The sequence below is a fragment of the Danio aesculapii genome, chromosome 3, assembly GCF_903798145.1.
Source record: "Danio aesculapii chromosome 3, fDanAes4.1, whole genome shotgun sequence".
NCBI lineage: Eukaryota > Metazoa > Chordata > Actinopteri > Cypriniformes > Danionidae > Danio > Danio aesculapii.
The window spans coordinates 23,189,772-23,204,987 of record NC_079437.1 but is presented as its reverse complement, the minus strand read 5'-3'; the positions used below and the strand labels follow the sequence as shown (position 1 = coordinate 23,204,987).

General features: G+C 36.9%; 2 protein-coding genes across 3 annotated transcripts in view; both read right to left on the bottom strand.

Moving 5' to 3' along the window:
• Positions 1–6,392: 6,392 nt before the first annotated feature.
• tmem150b (transmembrane protein 150B) lies at positions 6,393–11,536 on the bottom strand. Of its 2 annotated transcripts, none has more exons than XM_056453430.1 (7): positions 11,376–11,536; positions 9,373–9,456; positions 9,222–9,281; positions 8,793–8,860; positions 8,590–8,717; positions 7,140–7,317; positions 6,393–7,051 (listed from the first exon to the last, which is right to left on the bottom strand). In XM_056453430.1, exons 2-7 carry the CDS (start codon positions 9,435–9,437, stop codon positions 6,852–6,854), a joined length of 699 nt encoding a protein of 232 aa, XP_056309405.1. In that variant the 5' UTR covers positions 9,438–9,456; positions 11,376–11,536; the 3' UTR covers positions 6,393–6,851. The 2 variants fall into 2 exon arrangements, with proteins under 2 accessions (XP_056309405.1, XP_056309406.1); XM_056453431.1 differs by having other exon boundaries at positions 11,407–11,536.
• Positions 11,537–13,175: 1,639 nt separating this feature from the next.
• Positions 13,176–15,216, bottom strand: part of adsl (adenylosuccinate lyase) — a 12,062-nt gene continuing 10,021 nt past the window's right edge. Inside the window, exons 11-13 of the mRNA XM_056453411.1 lie at positions 14,931–15,020; positions 13,453–13,629; positions 13,176–13,326 (exon numbers count right to left, since the gene is read on the bottom strand). Coding sequence (XP_056309386.1) covers positions 13,240–13,326; positions 13,453–13,629; positions 14,931–15,020 — 354 coding nt within the window. The 3' untranslated portion in view covers positions 13,176–13,239. The remainder of the gene's footprint in view (positions 13,327–13,452; positions 13,630–14,930; positions 15,021–15,216) is intronic.

The following is a 15,216-nucleotide window of genomic DNA, read 5'->3' as shown; positions in this document are numbered from 1 at the left end:
AGGCTAGTTTAATTTGACAAATTATGCTGTGGTCACACTAGAGTTTGTGCGTGCAAAATTCTGTTGTACAGCGCTGCAAAATGGGACAGGATTAAACAAGATGATTAGACATTTAAAAAAGTGAATGATTGGTCCATATTTTAAATTTCTGTCCAGAGAAGTCATGTTTTAAACCTCGATTGGTCTCATGCAGTCAAGTGACGCGATTTCGCAGGTCAGAGTTCATCAAGCTTGAACTTTGCAACGCAGCGAACTGTAAAACTTGTCGCACAAGCTTGCGTTTCCAGTCTGAAGCATTCAAGTGCATATGAATGGAAGTCTATGGGGAGAAAAGTCCAGTGTGACTTTAAGCTGAGATGCAAAGAATTTGAGAAGTTGAGCAGAGTTCACTATCAGTTAAACAGCTTGAAATTATTTAATAAAATAAGATGACTCCAGGTGAGATCAATTGAGATTTCTTGACTTGTGTTCAGTTTTAGTTTAAGTTGAGATGTGCTACACTCTGGAGAGTTGGTTGGGCACTGCAAAGCACAGTTCAAAGTCGCTGAGCTGAGCAACTTAACTGAAGCCCTCAGAGACGAGAGCTTTTGTGTTGGGCTGGCAGGTGGGGATTTTTTTAAATGGTTCAAGTGCCCAGGCGGCACAAGATTTGGGGCCTATAGAAAGGGTAAAAAAAAAAGGCAGTTAATAAGTTGGGACTAGAGATGTTGTTCTGGACATAATTATGTCAAAAAGAAAAGGTCATCTATACACTAGTTTGTAGTATAAATCCTGTTCTTGTAAACAATTCTAACTTAAACTTTCCAACTTGTAGATTTTAAAAGTAACCATCAGATGAGCTGTTCGATCAGGGCCTGGCTTCATCTTTTTACTTCTGGAGTTTTAACCTAAATATAAGTTGTTTGTATAAAATGTATAAAGATCATCTTGATTGGCAAAACATGAACAAACTACACCAGCTTCAGAGCTATTCGTTTTTTGTCCAAAGAACTAGATTGATGCTAACTTCCAACTTGGCCAAAACGGCAGCATGCTATGATCTCTGATGTTGAAGTCAGAATTATTAGCCCCCCTATTTATTTTTTCCCCCAATTTCTGTTTAATGGAGAGCAGATTGTTTTTCAACACATTTCTAAACAAAATAGTTTTAATAACTCATTTTCTAATAACAGATTTATTTTATCTTTGCCATGATGACAGTAAATAATATTTGACTAGATATTTTTCAAGACCCTTCTATACAGCTTAAAGTGACATTTAAAGGATTAACTAGGTTAATTAGGTTAACTAGGCAGGTTAGGCTAATTAGGCAAGTTATTGTATAACGATGGTTTGTTCTGTAGACTATCGAAAAAATATAGCTTAAAGGGGCTAATAATTTTGACCTTAGGGTGTACTTACACTATGTACAGTTGCCTTGAACCGGGCCAAAGCATGCTTGTCCCCCCTCCTGTCTCCCCTGACGGCCCGCACTCACATTTACATTCGGGCCTGGGCATTTTTACGTCATTAATGATGCACTGTTCAGTAAGCACTTTCGCTCAACACAGTGGAGATTTCTTTAGTTATATAGTTTAAATCATTTGATATGCAGTGACACACAGTCAACTATTTAGCCAGATCAGCCACTTTTGATGCTCATAAACGATCATAAAGTCCTCGTGCTGCAGGAATTATGAGGTTTGCTGAAGGTGCGCAGCTGTCGTACAGTGAGGGGTTGCATCTTTAATAATCTACAACAGTTTGCATTCATTGAACAGTAAGAATGATTAAATAATCCATGTGAAACAGTCGCTTAAAGGTCACGTCCCCCTTTCAGTCGGGCTTAATCACGTTTTACACTCACACACAAGCGTACCGTACCAAAGCCCAAGTGAATCGCATCCGATTTAGAGCACTCACACTTCTCAAACGATCCGGGAAACAGGCCTGGTCACGGTTCGGATAGCATAGTGTGAGTAGGCCCTTAGAATGGCGTTGAAAAATTAAAAGCTGCTTTTATTCTCGCCGAAATAAAACAAGTAAGACTTTCTCCAGAAGAAAAAAATTTATCAGACATACTGTGAAAATTTCCTTGCTCTGTCAAACATCATTTGGGAAATGTTTAAAAAAAAAGAAAAAAATTATAAGTGGGGCTAATAATTCTGACTTCAACTGTATATAACACCAATATGAACAGAGGATCACACAGATCACTGCGTTTACTCAAATGCAGAATAGGGCAGCCTTCTGTTTGAGTAAACCTTGTACACGGTCACAAACATCCTGAAGTGTGTCGGACTGAGAGCGGGGGCCCGGTCACATAATTATATAATTAAGTGTCGTCTGATTGTTCTCCAAGACACAGCAAAGAGGCCATTTGCATGTGTATCTGAGCGATTAGGGACTTTTCAGAGTGGAGGAATGTGGTGCGCTTGGCATTTTTGAGTAAAAGGGCAGCTCTCCGCTTGAGAGTGCCAGCGCAGCGGGATGAGATCATGACTGGAAGATGCCCACTCGCTGGATACAGCGACACAGCTTTTGCCCCCTTGCTCCCTCTTTCCTAACAGCTGGGGGAATTCCAGACCTGTTAGATTATGGATCGAGGAGATTAAGGTTTTCAGGGCGAAATCAGATTTTATGCCTCACGTCCTTATTGCTGGAACATGTTACACTTGATGAACCGACTCGCTTTCTTCCATACTCTCGCTTTCTCAGGGCAGGATTTGGCTGTTTGCTGATAAGCTATGTGTGTATGAGGTGGCAGGCAGGCCGTTTGCTTTGCAGATAGTAGGCTACTGCTATTGTTGCCCAGCAGGGATAAGAATAATCTGGAATAACGCAGGCTTGAATGAAGATTACAGTCAAGGTGAAAGGCACGATGGAATTGAGGCCTGCTGCGCTTTAAAAACAAAGATAGAACAAACGCATACTTGATACAGACATACAGAGGTATTACATAAGAGTCGGCCAGACCTGATGCCCTTTAGCCAAACACAGCACTTAGCCCATATCTAACACCGGAGCCCTTTGGCTTCGCCTCTGAATTAAATGACTGTAAAAAGGTCACAGAGATGCCATGTGTGAATTTCATGGAGGATAAGGATGGCATTCTAGGACACTTTCTGACGGAATAAAAAAAGTTGTGGTCACATTATGCTTTGAGAGCATAAAATTACCCTTGAACAAATAAAATATGGAATACAATTTAACTAGGGCATCACAGTGCCGCAGTGGGTAGCACAATCGCTTCACAGCAAGAAGGTCACTGGTTCAAAAAGAAAATGAATAAATGAATGAATGAATGACAATTTAAATATAATTATATATAATTTTGTAGAAGTATTAAACCACTGATGTGCGTCCATGAATAGATCAATCGGTGTTGTTTAGATTTGACACTGGACAACCATCTTTAATATTAAAAACGCAATTATTATTATTCATTCATTAATTTTCCTTTGGCTTTGTCCCTTTATTCATCAGAGGTCACCTCAGCGAACTGAACCGCCAACTTATCCAGCATGTTTTACACAGCGGATGCCCTTTCAGCTGCAACCCATCACTGGGAAACACCCATACACTTATTCACACACATAAACTATGGCCAATTTAGTTTCAAGAGTTCACACTCACCTCACGATTTATACATAGCTTGTTTGGCGTGCTGTCCCGGGAGAGAGCCCTGAGCTCAAGGGATCCTCGAGCCCAGGGCTCCCCCCTTTCACAGGGTGAGGGGAGATTGAGCTCAGGTCGATCGCAAACTCCCCCGCTGCTGAGGCCAAGGCGAACTTCCTGAGAGTAAGACATTAGAAAAAAGATTTAGGCTTATTTTATCTATAATATAGAGCACATTTGGATGGTGGGAGGAAACCGGGGAACCCTGGGGAAACCCACGCGGACATGGGGAGAACATGCAAACTCCGCACAGAAATACCAGATGGCCCAGCAAGGACCCAACACCATTGGTATTCTTGCTGTGAGGCAACAGTGCTAGTCACTGGGCCACCATGCCACCCATTCTGGATAAAGGTGGAAAAAGGGGAGGAGGGAGGTTTCCTCCAGACGAAGATATTTGTAGAAAGGAAATGGGGATATATAGTGACTTGGGATCCTTTGATGGGAGGATCATGATTAGCTAATGTGGACCAGCTAGGTCAATCATGAGCACATGCTTCTCTCGAAATTAGTTTAAAATTAAACTTCACTTATTCAATTCACCTGTAGCGCATGTGTTTGGACTGTGGGGAAAATCGAAGCACCCGGAGAGAACATGCAAACTCCACACAGAAATGCCATTTGACCCAGCCGGGACTTGCTACCACTGAGCGACCGTGTCACCCTTATTATTATTCATTAAAACAATAATATTTTAATCCATAAGATTTCATTTTTACAATCTACCAGTGATTTTAATATTTGCTCTACCCCACATTCATCGCTGGTTTTGAATTGCACACCAGCTGTCTCCTACTGTATATTAAACCTAGCACGCAGTATGACCAAGTTTACATGACAGCAATGACCCTATTCCCTAAAAATACACAAAACTAGCAGATATTCAAAGCAAAAAAAAAAAAAAAAACACTGATCATAAAAAGATATTAAAATAGAAAAGAGAAAGAAGTGTCTGATTCCCAGGACTTTTCAACATGCCTTCAAGTTGCCTTCATTTGCCCCCTTGTGTCCCTCTTTCTCCTTTTTTTGTTCTCTGTGTTTTTCCCCACCCGTTGAGAGCAATGTGTATGTGAAAGAATGTCATCGTGAGACGCACAGACTGCTCTCATGTGCTTTCCCATCCAAATATTAGGTCCAAATCAGTTGTGTCCAAATTCACATGCTTGTTTTAATTGGCTTACATTACACTAGGTCATCTTGTGTCATTCGTTAGTCAGTCTATCATAGAAGAGTAATAACATAGTCCTCAATTTCATATTAAATCTAAATTATTTAAATAGTATTTAAATCTGCAAAGAGGGGCTTTCGCTGTGTACACTTACCTGTGAACTGAACACATGCACGCGAGTCACACAAATATAGGATTACCTCGGGCCTAGAGCGCCCACTGGTGTTTGCTTTATGTACATGCGCGTTCATTATGTGTTCACGTCACGTCGTTTGTTACTTAATATCGCAAATAAAAAACTAAATCACATATACAATACATTTAACTTCTTTCAGCAGCTTTTGTGATACGAACTTTAAGTTTTTGTGGCTTTTGGGGGAGGGAAAGATGCACTAACTAAGAGGCTATTGCTTGAAAGCTGATGGGTCGATAACGGTGTTAAGAAAACTGTTTTTGCTTTGTACTAACCAGAGCCATAAATAAAATATCAAAAGAGACAGTAAACATTAATATTAAACACACTAAAAACACACAAAAAATCGCTTATTAAAGGGACAATTCACCCCAAAGTTAAAATGTTATCACTATGTGCTCTCAAGTGGTGCCAAACCTTTGTTTATTTAATATGTTGAACACAAAGTATATATTTTGAAGAAAGAAAACGAGTAACTGGTTTGGAACAAGTTAAGAGTGAGTAAATGATGATATAATACATTTTTGTGTGAACTATATTCCTTTAAACCCTTGTAAACACCCTCGATAAACTGTAGGCCCGCTACTGAAAATATTAAAGGATTGTTCACCCAAAAAATTTAATTTGCTGGTAATTTACTCACCCTCAGGTCATCTAAGACAAAGGGGTCTTTTTCTTAAGCAAGACATGTTTTACTATGGTCACTGTGGTTCATAAATACAATTTAATGGCCCGCCACTTTGAGAGTACAAAAACAATAACATAGGCCCACGGACAAAAGTAAAGTATGGTAATACCTCTGGCTCCTGACAATAAACATTATTTACAGCATTGTTACTTTTTATTCAAAGCCTCTGCAAACAGCTGTGTGTGCAATGTCTGAAACATGTAACACCAAATGTGTTAATGCAAGCACACATGTTAAAAGTTATAATGAATTAAATAAATAATTATAATTATTATGATTATAATAAACAATAATATATTTATAATATATAATAATGTTATTTGCTAAAATAATAGGCTAATGTCCGGGTGACACAGTGGCGCATTAGGTAGTGCTGTCGCCTCACAGCAAGAAGGTCGCTGGTTCGAGCCTTGGCTGGGTCAGTTGGCATATCTGTGTGGAGTTTGCATGTTTATCCCCGTGTTCGTGTGGGTTTCCTCCGGGTGCTCCGGTTTCCCCCACAAGTCCAAAGACATGCGGTACAGGCGAATTGGGTAAGCTAAAACTGTTTGTAAGGTGGAAGGGCATCTGCTGCGTAAAACATATGCTGGATCAGTTGGCGGTTCATTCCGCTGTGGCGACCCCAGATTAATTAAAGGGACTAAGCCGAAAAGAAAATTAATGAATGAATCATGAATAATGTCCTGTTTCTTGCACACCGTTTCACTTCATAATTTAATCATTTACAGTCTTCTTTGATAATGTCCAGATAAAATATACATTCTGAACAGTATATTTAATGACATCATGTAAACAAATCATTAAGGCTACAAAATAACTCCAGGATGAGGTTAGTTTGTTGTACAACCAAGTACAATAGAACACAGGTAAAACAAAAAAATGTCTCTATCTCAACAGTATATACCATTCTAACTTTTGAAGAAACATATCAATAACAACGATATAAAAATATACACATGAATTCAGTGCAAAATTTCCATATAACTGATATATTTATGTAATCTGGCATAAAATTGGAGTGTTGTGTGTAATTATGCATTTAGCTAAGTTATGCAGGTTACAGTTCAATGTCATAACATTTTGTTCCTTCTGTGTGTGAGCATGTGTGTTTTCAGTTACCAAAGCCAAAACTTGCCAGCTCTTCTTCAGAGAGCGTCCTGTACTGTCCAAACAGTATCATCATTATTGGCAACTTTTAATCCCTCCTTTTGTACAGTGAGCCTGTGGAAGTCAATGTGTCTGAACTCTGCCGCAAAAAACCCAAACAGCGCAAAAAAACACATGACCAGAATCCACTCGCATATTGCAGCTGCAGAGCGAAACCCTGTGCTGTGGAGAACAAACACTGAGAAGACAGAGTTAAGGACAACACACAACTCATTTCAGAACTCATTTCAGTGATTATGAAGCTTTATCGTGGAGCTGAAGGATACTGCAGATGACCATACAAGTACACTGGCTGCAGAGGACGACCCGCACTGGAATCAACCACTTATTGTCCCGTGATGGTGGACTGAAGTACGTAATAAAGGCCTGGATCCAGAAGTACGCCAAACCCAGAAAGAAGGCCATGAGTGCTCCGAGCAGATGAACCTCTTGAATTATGGTTTGCTAAATGGACACACATATCATATAATTTCATCTATTGTAATGGAACATACAAATTGCTCCAATGGACTGTCACAAATAAACTAGGAGTAATTCCATGCAAATGTCCTTTCTAGTCTTTTTTTGTGTATGCTTGTATTTTACACTACTGTAAAAGTACTAAAAACGTCTCTGTCAGTGTTTTCAAACAATTATATTGGATTTACCAAAGTCACAAAAGTGGCAATTTCACATCTGTCACATCCACAACAAAGATTTTTCCTCATAAATGCAAAATATGTCAAATAAAATAAAAATTATTTACTTTGGGTTGTGTTTAATTCACAGAATTTCTACAAAGTGTGTTGTATTCTGTAAACTCGCAGACTTTTTTGGTCACAACGCATGTTTATTTTCCAAAATCACAAATGGTTCACAATCGTAAATAAGGAATCCATTTTCTGGGTGTTTGATATTGTTGTGCTTTGAAACAGTGACATCAGAAACATAAGACAGAGTGGATCCTGCAATTCCAGTATAACCCTCAGTAGAATGTTTAATCATGTGGCAAGCATGCATATCATCATTTATACAACAGTTCTTTCTGGTTTTCAAATCTGATTGGCTTAAAGTTGTGAAAAAATGGATAGCAGCACTTTTCCAGCTTCTTCACATGAGTATCACTCTACACCCGCAGCAAGTGACGGGTCGTTGTTGTTTGTTTATGACACATAAGTTCGGGAAGCAGATACACTCTGTCAGTTTATTCCCAATCACTTCAGTCTCTATAGGAACTAAAACTGTTTGGTTACCAACAAATATCTTCATTTGTGAAACACAGAAGAAGAATGTCATATACATTTGGACTGATAATGACTTTTTTTTTTAGTGAACTATCTAAACACACTTTCAGTCGTGCATTATCTGGCCAAAAACATCTCATCTGTTTTTTTTATTCTTAGTATGGTGCTGCTAACTTTAGGTACAGGTTAGGATTCAATAATTTGAAATTTGGTTATGCACATAGCCTGGTTAATCGTTTAACCACATATTATTTTTTTCTGATAACGAGCAAACCAAAGACAACTGTTGCAAGAAACCCAATCTCCATCAAGTGACAGAAAAAAAGATACTTTGGCAGAAACAATATTCATTCCGTTAGATCATTCAGAGATTCATTCTTTTTCCTCTGGCCAAACAAACACACATAATGTGGTTTATGATTTCAAGCAGCACAATTTGTTAGCAATCATGTAGCATCCATATGTTCATTACACACACATATATATACTGTACCTGAAAGTTTCCTAAAATAGAAATGCCAATGCTAGATATGAAGCCAAGCACCAGACCGGCTGTGTTTAAATGAGATGAACGACCCAAATCCCGGATCTGCTGAAATCTGATCACAACAATCCACAGAGCTAAAGAAAAAAGAAAATGGTTGTGATAAAGGTACAGGATCAGAGGGCCTGTTACTATTTTTAATGAAGACTTACCTAACACACAGCAAATGTTGCAGATCTGAGCAAACAGGCAGCTCTGGGGGGTGTATGCACCACATGTGCTGGAGGAAAGAAAATATGCATGGATTTTCAATGTAAAAATCACAATTTTCTTGCTCTGGAATGTCTTACAGAGGCAATTTTTTAGGGAGCTCCTTTGATGTTAGCATAAACATTCTTTATATTTTGCAGTCAGGGGAATCTTAGCTAGAGAACCGATAGTGAATAGAATACATTTGCGCAATAGGGACAAAAATAAAATAAATATGAATAGAACAGAACAAAAATCCAGAAAGGTAATATATGGGATAAATCAAAACAGATTAAGGTTTGGTGATTGGCTTTAACCTCAACAAGTCTATTAAGGACAACGCCCAAATATAAACCAAAATAAAACAAATAGCCTATTTTAAAGGTACATACCTGATGTAAGGGAACTCTATAGTTATATTCACCGAGTTATTAGACACTGCTATAGCATACCTGCACACAAATAAATGAAAAGGAAAGTCAACTTACTAAATAAACACATACACAAAGAAAAGGAATAACAGAAAGTAAAAGAAACACTCACACAGCCCAAAGGCCAACAGTCCCAAAGACTGCCAGGAAGACAGGAAGTAATGCCCATGCCCACATGATGAACCAATCAGATCACCTGTACAAAGATCACATTTATTGATTAATGAATTTTAAAGTCTTCTTCACATCACCCAATGCACAGCTCAATAACAGTTTGTTGTGAGATGGTCTCAGGCTATTTGACCATCTTAAGTGAGCCAGTTCAATATGCAATAACTGCAAAGAGGCCTACAAGTGCAGGTCTGCACAATATCAATTAACAGGATGTTGTTCACTGGAAATTCCTCCATTCACACATTTTTTTAATTAAAGAAGACTATTCAGTCTAGCATTTATTATTCAACTTAATTCACATCAGATGTAGTTCTTGGGAATACAAATGAAAGCATAACAAAGACGATATGAAGAAATACATTTTGTAGATAAGGCAAAACACGTGAACTTAATGATCTATTACAGCATATATCATGTATTATAAATTGAAGCATGTCTCTGCTTGTATTTTTACAACCCCACCATTAAGTTATCACATTATTGTCAATGCACATAGTGTTGTGTAATTGACCTTCAATGGTACAGGTATTTGATTCTGTACATTTTGAGTATTAAAGCCTCAAAACCAAACTTTCTGTGAACATTTTTCCAAGCTGCACGTCTGCCAGTTTTCTTGAAATACTAAAGACTAAAGTTTACTGCTTCACTGGGGCTTAATATTATTCTCTTTCCCATGTATTATTTTCCCAGGCCAGTATCATAGAATGACATTCTTCTTGACGCTTTGGCTTCTTTAATGAACACTTCATTACCCTTGAGGAAACTATTCCCTACCACCAAAGTTTAAAACTCTGTAACAGTTTTCATTTCATTTATTTTTAAATAAGTTAAATTCAGTGTGAATGCAATGCATTAGAGACTGGTATGAAACATCAAAGGGTACCTTAAATTACACAAGCTTCACGAGTAATCACATGTAAAACTGTACATGAAACACAAAAAAAAAGTTAAATGAAAATAATGAAATTGCTTTACACTTCATGTATGTTTTTGTTTACATGTGCTTTCCATGTGATTTTAACATGCTTACACATGCTACTTTTTGCAAGCACAGAGAGATCAAACTCAACCACTACATAATATTCAGATTCAGAACTCTCTCAGGAAAGCAGATCTTTTTTCTATGAGCTTACAGGATTACAAAAACATATAATGAACTAAAATTTAACAAAATTTTAAATAATGGTAATAGGCTTTAATTAATAGTGACAGTATAAAAAAAGTAATATTCTTCAAAAGTCTTTGGTTTCCTTCAAAATATTAAGCACTACAAAAACCTGCAGCATTAATAACAATAATATCAGACAAATAAATCAAACCTGAAGATACCAAACCCAGTGCCCAGACTATATTATCATTATGCAACAAGTCCATTTCCTTCTTTTGGAGAAATTATAAAATTCTAAAATCTTCGTTGTCCATACACCATTTTGAGGGATGTAAACAATAATGGTCCTAATATTTTTCTTTCTTTCCTGTATTACATTTTTAATTTCCATAGCTTCTAAGAATCCAAAAAGACTCAAATATTGCTAAATAATGTTATGGCAGTCATTTTAACATTAAGATATGATTTAACTGCCTTTTATTACAGTTATGAAACAGTTTGGCAATAAGCAGGAAATGTTCATGGGCCATCGCCACATTGAAATTGTCTATATCTAATCAGTCAAACGAGAGGAAATAACTCACCTTCATGAATGCAACCAAACAAGAACGTGTTAAAATCAAACGTCTAACGTAGCCATAATGAAAATGTATCATGGTTTTACAAAACAAATAAAACTAAAAACATGGTTACTGTCGTTTTCTAGACTAACCGTGGTACTTGTAAAGTTAACAGAAACGAGTAACGTAACCTTATATAACTTAAATGGTAACGAACAACGTTAGTGCAAAGCGTTGTTATCAGTTTCACAAAAACTAAAGTATGTTACTTACCGGAAAAATTGGTGGATGAAATGACTCTCACCATGGGATGAATCGAGGTGGAGCACCTCTCGACAAATTAATCCTATTATTGACTGAAATAAAACAAGAATAGGCCAACCTGGTTCAAGCTGAAAGTCATTTACAGGTTTCGAACTGTGACTATGGACTTTGCGCTAAGCATCATTGATTTATAACCATACGATTACAGGCAGTTTAGAGGGATGTGTATGTGTTTGTAGACTTACCACTCTTCCATATCTCGCATTTCACCTTTTCACTTTGTCATGATAAATTTTACCACAACACCTTATCTGTTATTCGATAGTCTCCTCCTCATTGGTACAGTACGCCATTAAGTGTCATGGCAACAAAAGACCTTAAATACGTTCCTTATTATGTCATTAGGTACATAACTCAGAGTAGGACCAGCCGGAATCTGCGAATAAATCTTGCCAGCTAACTAAAAAAAACTAGCGTAAAAGCAACTAAACACATTAAAGAAGAAAAAAAGCTTAAAACGATTTACAGTGCAAATCCAATTAGAACCACTTTGGTAAAAAAAAAAAATAAATAAATAAAAAAACGTTTTGTATATCTACTAAAAGAGAGAAAATATTACTTCACAAACTGCATTGCACATTAATCATAACGATTTGCAAATTTGTTAATTGTATTACTGAAACAATATTTACACAAGTAAACAAAAAAAACCTCAATTGGTTAAAAACAAATTTCTGTGTGCACAGATTCCATGTGGGCCTACATGACAGGAACATATCCTTATGAAAATCAACTGTAGTTTTATTACAGTGTAGTAGTCTAGTGTAATTATGTGTTTAGCACATTGATTACCAGAAGTAGCAGTTAATTCAGAGAACTTTTCAACACTTTCAAATGAACAGCTTTGTGTTTATGTCATAGTAATACCAAGGATTTATTTGAAGTACCTCAAAAATTCTGTGATAAATGAATTCAAGCACTATGGTACACTAACACAATCACTTTGATAACACATTTTTTGTTATTGCGATGTATTCTGTGGCACTTTGTGGGACATTTCCTTAGAATACAAATTAGAGCTCAATCAAAACAACCAATCAAATCTATGTCCAAAAATTGTAAAACAATTTAACAAGGTTTCTTCAAATTTAAGACTTTTTAAAACCCCTTTAAGACCATTACGAATGAAATTTTAGACTTATACATGGATAACCTCTATAGATTTTTTTCTAATAGCCTGGTGACTTCTGTAAATAGTATTTGTAGTAAGTAAAGACCATGTAAAGGGATGTGTAGCTTTTCTTTCCCTGATTAGGGAATTTCATTAGGAGAATTTGCTGTAGAAATGGATTATTGGTGATTCGGTGTCGATTGGGTAGCTTTACTTCTACATTGGAAAAATGGAAAGACTTGTTCACAATTCATTTAAACCCACAACACAAAATTTCTGTCAATTTAAGACTTTTTAAGGCCTAAAATTTTGTCTTTGAAATTTAAGACCCCGCAGACACACTGATTTAAGGTCAAAAATACAAAATCCGCTTTACAATTCCCATAAGCCACAGCTATTCATTTTGTTTTGCTTATATGCCATAGGTTTATTTGACTCTCAAAGTGCCAGCAGCTGTTGACTTGCATTTATAAATCACCACAGTTTCAGCTAAAGCCTTTGTGAAATTTGAACATTTCTGACAGGGGTATTATAGGCATTGTGATATCCATGCAAATGGGAATGAATACCACAATACATCTTAGAAAATTAAACGTTGTTAAATACAACTTTTTAAAAAAAAAAAGCACACAAAAAGGTGCAGATAGATATTTATTCATTGTCAGACAGTGCTGATGTGTCAGTCATACAGTAATGTGCGTTTCAGAGCTCCAGTTCAATCTTCACATCCATTTTGCTTTTGTATGGCTCTAGAACAGGCCTGACCTCCTCAGACAAAAACCTAGTAACCTGAGAAAGAGACAGCAATGGGAAGAGGATTACAGTCCATCTAATTTATAAACATTATTGATAATAATCATGTAATAACATGTAGTATGATGTATTGGCATGTCTATACTGCATGTGTCTGTGTACCTGTTGTGGGGCTCGGCCAATGAAGGTTTTAGGGTCCAGTAAGGCATCCAGCTCTCCTAATATAGGGGTGAAATATGGATCAGCTTGAACCCGAGCTAGGAGGTCATTATCGCCCCCTTCCTGCTTGACTACGGCTGCAGCTTGCTGGGACAGCACACGGATCTTCTCATGGCAGTCCTGAGTGTTTTCAGTACAGACAACAACCTCAGTTAATAATGATACAATCAGTTTCCAAACAAGACGAAAAAAGCCACTAAAGTAACACTACTTAAAGTGGTAGTTCATCCCAAAATTTTAATTTACAGTTAATTTACCCTCAGATTTTCTTAAGTAAAGAAGATTTTTAGGTTAATCAGTGGTCCTTGGTGACTTAGTTAACGCAAGTCAATGGTCACCCATTTTTGAGATTAAAAATAAGCAATCCGTGTGGCTTCTGATGATACGCTGAGGCCTTATAAAGTAAACAATTGGTTTGTTTAAAAAATTTGACATTATTTACAATATTATTTAAGTTACTTGCATTATACGAAATCAACAAGGACCATGGATTCAGCAAAAAAAAATTCTACTTCAGAAAAAAAAAACATTAGCTATATCTTCAATTGCTTGAGGGTCAGTAAATTTACAGTACATTTAAATTCATGTATTTATTCATTTTCTTTTCAGCTTAGTCCCTTTATTAACCAGAGGTCGCCACAGCAGAATGAATCGACAACTTATCCAGTACATGTTTTACGCAGCTGACGCCCTTCCAGCCACAACCCAGCACTGGGAAAGACTCATACACTATAGCATTCACACTCATACACTACGGACAATTTAGCTTATTCATTTCACTGATAGTGCACGTCTTTGAATTGTAGAGGAAACCAGAGCACCCAGAGGAAACCCACGCAGACACAGGGAGAACATTCAAACTTCACACAGAAATGCTAACTGACCCAGCCGGGGCTCGAACCAGTGACCTTTTTTTGCTGTGAGGCGACAGTGCTACCCACTGAGTCACCTAGCTGCATGTAAATTTAAATTTGGAGATAAATTATCACTTTAATCTGTGGGTGCCATTGTGAAATTCTGGCATTAAGATGTCTAAATTATCTGCTCTCATAATAAATAATTAGGTGAAGTGATATTGATAGGTGTGGTCTCAAATAATTATGACAAACCAGTGTTGAATCCTGGTCTCTTGCAATGTCACAACTTGTGGAATTGATGTTGCTTTTTCAATCTTTTTTTAATTACCCTTTGGTGTGGGAAAAAAAGAAAAGAAAACCAACACCAATTCTACAAGTTGTGACATTGCAGGTGACCAGTGATCAATTTCCTGGAAAAAAAGACCTCATCCAAGCAGTTTAATGTTTCCATTAGGAATATTTTTTATTTGATGGTTATTAGATATCCAGCTTGTTTTTTTTTTCTATAATAGGCAACACACATATATTAAAATCTCAGAAAATGTTGTTTGATATTTTTAATACCTGTCTGTTTCCTCCAGCTTTCACCATGGCCATGATAATGTTTTCAGTAGCCATGAAGGGCAGCTCATGGCGGATGTGCCTCTCAATCACCTATAAAAAGTGAGAGGAAAAAATGACAGTAAAATAAGTATAACAGAGTTGTCAGTGTAATGTGACAAATTATAAAATGTATATAATGAAATAAAATGTACATAAATGAGAAATGATCTTCATTAGAGGATTTTTAATAAGAGTTTAAATGCCATTAAAGGGATAGTTCACCAAAACTCTAAAACCATAGTACACA

Bases quoted from the DNA above. Each gene is read 5' to 3' on its own strand.
- tmem150b (XM_056453430.1), bottom strand. From the start codon at position 9,437: ATGTGGGCATGGGCATTACTTCCTGTCTTCCTGGCAGTCTTTGGGACT. The intron at 7,318-8,589 runs GTACAGTATATA...GTGTCCATTTAG, and splicing joins CTATTTTAGGAAACTTTCAG to CAAACCATAATTCAAGAGGT. The intron at 7,052-7,139 runs GTATCCTTCAGC...CTGTCTTCTCAG, and splicing joins TACTTGTATGGTCATCTGCA to TGTTTGTTCTCCACAGCACA.